Here is a 5,817-nt window from a genome sequence, read left to right as displayed (position 1 = left end):
TAAAGTGTTGATTTTGTTATGCAGCAAGATTTTGGGAAGGAAACTTATTTACATTATGCTTCCAGCAATAATATCACAGGGATGTAGCTAATTTGCAGGTAAAAATGTAGATTTTTGCCCTGCAACAAATCTAACAGAAGGTTGTAGCTATTTTTTGTAAGCTTCCAACAATTTGACTGTGACAATGCAGCATCCACATATTGTTTTCATGAAAAAGGTTTCGAGGGGAAAATTGCACAGAGATTCCCTTGAAACTTCTATGGATGAAGCTCATAACCAGCAAAACAATAAACGGTTGTCAATGCATGATCATGTTGGCAAGCAGAAGATCACATCCATTAAAAACGGAAGAAATGATTCATCCAAAGAGATCAAGTTATCATCGGTTTACATACCAAAAAAACACATATGTTTACCGAAGATATCATTAGGGTACATACGAACGCGCACTACTCCAATACTATCAGAACGCTACCACCTCAGACATGATTCTAGACCTAACGAAAGAAAACGAGCTTGATCGTCTTGAACCCTACCACAAATTAAGCCGCCAACTCTTCCTTGAATGCCCGCTCCATTGGGGCATTGTTCATTGGGTGAGTGCAAAGGTTGTGCGCCACATCCATGCGGTATCGCGCCACGTCTTCCTGTAAAAATGAATGAAAAAATTAAGCAAGTATGATACTAATTATTCTTGTGTTGCATGAGTATTGAAAACAAACAAAGTAGATTGCAACAAAATGACAAGAAAGTACCTGATTGAACTCTTTCATTGACTTCCCATCAAAGTTCTCCACATATTTGAGCCCGAAAAAGCCACAATCACATCTGTGAGATAAAAAAAATTCTCCTTCTTAGTTCCGATGCATAGTTGAAACAACAAATTGTTGAAATGGAACACATGATTGAAGCAAAATTCAAAAAGAAAACTCACAGATTATCTTGCTTTGGGTAATCCTCTAGGTCAACACGGGCGAAGGATCCAACATTGACATTGAATTCGCTGTACTCTTGTGCGAGGGCTGCAAAGTTTGTGATCTACAACCGAAAAACACGCACCAAAGTTTGAAAAAAATAGGATGAGGTGTGTGAAGATGACAACAGGGCATTTATGTAGATGAATCAAAGGGAAAACAGAAAAAATAAAAATAGAGAGCATGAGCCTACCAGGTTATTGGCCTGCTTCTTCAAAGGAGATTGTTTCCCTTTTGAATGGATTGAGTCAAATACATTCCACTGCTTGTATAGCAAGTTTGCGCAAACAATTATCCAATGCTTTTCATGAACAATTGTGACAAAAAGCTGTAAAACACAAAAGAAAGGCAAAAAAGGTACTCAGAACATGTAAAAAATGTTACAGCCTAGTAGGAATGAACGCAAGCTTTCCAATGTTGTAACTGCAAACAAAAAAGCATTCAACAACAACTAGAATTGATGCATATATTTCAAAGAGATGTTGTAAACATCAATAATAATTGCTACATATGTTTCGAAGGAAATGCTACATCATTGGATCATGTTTTGAAAGTATTTGTGGTGTGAAACAAAAGTAGGCTCTCGAGAAACTTACGAGGTCATATTTATTCGCCTTGAACTTTGTCACAACCCTTTCAAGCTCGGGTATGAGTTTTGCTGGTTGGAAGGTTGTTGGGTCTTGTTTTAGTAAGATCTACTTGAAAGACACCTCAAAATGGTTAGTCTGTGTTGCAACAAAAAATGTGAAGAAAAAAAGGAATGAAGCATTGCTTGTTTTTGCAAAAACTTACCCCCGCGTGGACTGAGAACATGTATTTCTTCAGATTAGTGCCACTTGCTGCACGGGATGCTACGTTGTTCATCTTGATACACAGGGACATAACCTCATCATTCATATCCCCGCGAGGCTTGAAGCATACCAGGAATTTCTTGTATCCAATGTAAAATCCACCTATCTTTATGAAAGGTGTCCTGTTACCATAGATGCAACCGAATGAATCATTTGTTTCGAGTAGAAAAAATAAAAAACAGAAAGCAAAAAGAGATAGGGCTTAGGTAGCTCACACTTGTTCATTGGCATGTGATCTCCTTAATGGTTTCCCATGCTTTACATACTTCTCATACGTGGCTGCAGCTGCATCGACCTTTTGCTTCTTTGCCTTGGTATTTTTTACGGCTGGAACTTTGGCCATCCTCTTCTTCCTAGTGTTCTTGTCATGTGTGCTAGGGCCACTTCTTGCATCAACAATTTGCTCTTCTGTAGTGACCATCTTAGGGGCTGTAGCAAGCAACAAAAATGGATGAGTTTGCAAGGGATTGTACAAAAGAGTATTTGCTGCAATCACACATATGTAGCGAAAAAAAAGAGATGGAGAAAAACAAAAAGAAATGATGCAGGAGGAAGGAAGCATACTTGGGCTGTCATCATCGTCTGAAACAGGGAACACGGGGATGTTTTCAAATATGGGGTTGACCGCGCTCTTCTTGGTTATAGGCTCATCCGTGCAATGCATCATCTCGTACTCTTCGGAGCCCTTTGGGAACAACTCATAGGATGGCTCATCGTCCCAAATGCCGGCTGTCGCACTCCTGGGTGCATCATAGAAGAGTGGGGGGCTGTGAGGTGAGACGTTGCCTTCCATCTCGAAACTCACTCGTTGTTGCTCAGGAGTTTCAGCAGCCTCGGTTGCAACTTGTTGCTTCAATCCGGTGACTTCATCCTTGTTAATGCTAGGTGTTGTACCTTCAGCTTGAGCTTGAGCACCAATGCCAGCATTTGCAGCTTTAGCATCATTCTCTTTTCCGCGACATTCGTCCATGATAGGTGCTTCAAAGGAGAAGTTGGGCTCACTGGTAGCTGTGATGGCGTCTCTAACATCACGAAGGAGGGCTGCCATCCGGTTGCACTGAAATCCCTTTAAACACTGTCCAAACTTGCCAACAACATTATCCACCTCCGATGCAAAAATACCCTTGTGCTTGTCGTAAAGCATTTGAAACTGAGTTGGTACCTACAAGAAGGCAAGTATTGAACATTTTAGTCATGTGTATGGATGTAAAAAAACACAAATGTGGGTGTGGCACATTAGAGGTATGGATGAAGCGATAAAACAAGTAGGTATGATGCTGTGTCACTACGTATCAGATAAAGAGTGTGACTGTAGCAATTTACTATCAACTATGTAGGTAGCAAATTAATGATATGGATGTAGCAAAACTATGACATGGTTGAAGCAAAAACAGAATGTAGTTGTAGCACACTAGACATATGGGTGTAGCAAAAAAGCATAGTATGTATGAACTTTAACAACATATGAAGCAAAAACAGAACATGGTTGTTGCACATCAACATGAAGGATGCAGCAAAATAAATATACACTTGCAACTGGGTATAATAAAATAATGCGAAGCCAAAGGTAAACAGGAAATGAATACAATGAAAAAGATAATGTACCCTTAGATCTTGCATGCTAGGGAATGATTGCTGCAGCCAATCGTTGAGCGATGATGATAGGTGTGGTTCAGCATCAACATTTTGTTGAGCCTCATTTGATTGAGAGTCCTTTGCGTGAATTTCAGCACCTTGAATTTGGCTGCCTTGGCCACTAGTTCCTTGGCCACTAGGTGCTTCAACACCAACTCCCTTCCCACTAGCTGCTTCAGCACCAACTTCCTGTCCCACAAGTTGTGCTGCATAGGGGGTGTTGCACAAACTCCGGATCTAGGAAAACAAAACATGAGTGTCATAAATAAGAAAGCTTCCATAAACTAAATTGGAAAAGCAAAGATTGCTACATGGGTGTGTTAATACTCATTGACAAAGGAAAATACATAGGCAGGATGTAGCAAAATTACATGGGTGTGTTTCCCGTAGAAAGGTTGGACAAGAGTGAGCTTGTTTTTGTCAACTTTATCCAACCACTCAAAATCCTTTTGGCAAACAAAACGTATCCTTGGCACGGAATAATCAATAGCATGCTCATTTGGAAGACCAGCCGGGATATCAACATGATCCATGTATATGACCTGCATGGAATGGAAAAAGGACATTAGCCAACAAAAACATAAAGGCGTGAAGGTTTCATGCAGCAAAGGGGAAAGATGGAGGTATTTCGTAATGTTGTGTTGCATACCTCTAACATGGGAAGGCATGAAGCAATCTGAAACTCTTTTTCTATGTTTGCTTGCATCCTCTTCTTCTCTTGAAAGACTCCAACCTCCCCCATAGCTCGTGCCAACAAGTGCTCATCCCAAGAGAATTCATGCACCAAAGACATATCTTCGAGGGAAGCAAGATACTCGAGATTCACCATATTGCCCGTGCCTGGGCACAAAACTGTTGCCAACGCAAGGAGTGCCCAAGTCCTATTTATCATAACCACATCCTCCTCAATGCAACTAGTGAGCAACTTGACAACATGGGCGATTGGAGCCCTGTTCCCCTCCTTGTAGATGCTGCGAAGATCATGTTCATCACTCTTCTTTAGAAGCTTCACGGGTCTATCACCGGATGGCACGTTGAAAATCCTTTTCACCATAAGCTTGCTGAAGGTGATAGATTTGTTCTTGTGTTTGAACTCAGAGAGTACGTGATTCGTGTTCATCGCAACAAACTCAATGAGCTCATGGGGCACCTTGAAAGACCGGATGTCCAACAAGTCTCCAAACTGTCCCTCCCTTATGATTCTCTGTTTTTTCGGTGATATTTGCTTCCCAATCTGAGCCAGCCTTTTTGAGTTAAACCTTGACTTAAAGCCACATAGATTGCCTTTCTTCTTAATCTTCTTCTTAGCCTTCTTACTCCCCTCATTCTCACCAGAGTTACCTGCAACATCTACAAAAAAGGAAAAAACACAAGTCAATAAAACCATAAAACCGAACCATCAGAAGCTAGGAAAAAACATACATGAACACCTAAAAAATTCTGACAAAGCTATGAATTCAGGGATGTTGGGTTGCAATGCAGAACGAGTAGTGTAAAATTAAGCGCATGCAATTCAGGGATGTTGGGTTGCAATTAGCCAGGGTTGACTAATCGCATGGGTAACCATGCAGTAAGGCAATGCATAGGTAATAGGTCAGCTTAGCTGCGGCATTTCTGCTCTGTACCCACAGGTAGGTTTGACTTGCGTACGATTGCATTTGTGGTAGCTGTAACTAGTAGTTGGTATATACTGTATTTTCATTGGCAAAAATATATAGTGCATATCAGACATTTTGAAAGTCATACTTTGTAAACTATCAACAACAACTAGAATACCAAGTTGATTCGATTAGGTTCATCATGAAATGCATTATCATGTCATTTCTAAACCGACTCTCAGAGAAATTTAACCGCAAATATTTTAGTGGTTTAATTTGTGACCAGTCAAGTATTGTACGGCTCTAAACTATTACGTCCCCATACAACATCCCCATCGATTCTCCAAAACAATAAGCTAAAAACATCCCTGGACCTCGATTAGTCAAGTACCTGAATCCCTTGGCGGCCAAGGAAAACCTGCTAATGATTGGGTCAGCAAGACATCAACAAGTAGAAAGAGTTGTGGTTTGCTTCCCTGAATCAATCCAGTTACTGAATGCTACTAGATTCAAATTAACCACCGCGCCCCTCCCTCTGCCCGCGGGAACCCCACCCCGGCCCCTCCCTCTGTCCGCGGGAACGCCACCCCGACGCCTCCCTCGACCCGCGGGAACGCCACCCCGCCGCCTCCCTCGACGGCGGGAACGCAAACCCATCCTCGTCCGCGCCGGCGCCGGCGACGGCCCGCGGCTAGCCACACCCTAACCCTAAATCCAACGGGGGAGGGGAAGACAACAACGAAAATGGAAAGCATTTGG

The 5,817-nt window shown here is 41.8% G+C and overlaps 1 protein-coding gene across 1 annotated transcript in view; it reads right to left on the bottom strand.

The window, feature by feature from the left end:
* Positions 1-589: 589 nt before the first annotated feature.
* Positions 590-5,817, bottom strand: part of LOC119321213 — a 13,686-nt gene continuing 8,458 nt past the window's right edge. The window contains exons 2-9 of the mRNA XM_037594998.1: positions 4,685-4,810; positions 4,110-4,555; positions 3,832-4,002; positions 3,598-3,744; positions 1,571-1,669; positions 1,168-1,302; positions 935-1,038; positions 590-647 (exon numbers count right to left, since the gene is read on the bottom strand). Of these exons, the coding sequence (XP_037450895.1) occupies positions 590-647; positions 935-1,038; positions 1,168-1,302; positions 1,571-1,669; positions 3,598-3,744; positions 3,832-4,002; positions 4,110-4,555; positions 4,685-4,810 (1,286 nt within the window). The remainder of the gene's footprint in view (positions 648-934; positions 1,039-1,167; positions 1,303-1,570; positions 1,670-3,597; positions 3,745-3,831; positions 4,003-4,109; positions 4,556-4,684; positions 4,811-5,817) is intronic.

The sequence above is a fragment of the Triticum dicoccoides genome, chromosome 6B (genome assembly GCF_002162155.2).
Source record: "Triticum dicoccoides isolate Atlit2015 ecotype Zavitan chromosome 6B, WEW_v2.0, whole genome shotgun sequence".
In the NCBI taxonomy this organism is placed as follows: Eukaryota; Viridiplantae; Streptophyta; class Magnoliopsida; order Poales; family Poaceae; genus Triticum; species Triticum dicoccoides.
The sequence above is the reverse complement of the archived record's forward strand: the minus strand, read 5'-3'. Positions and strand labels throughout refer to the sequence as shown.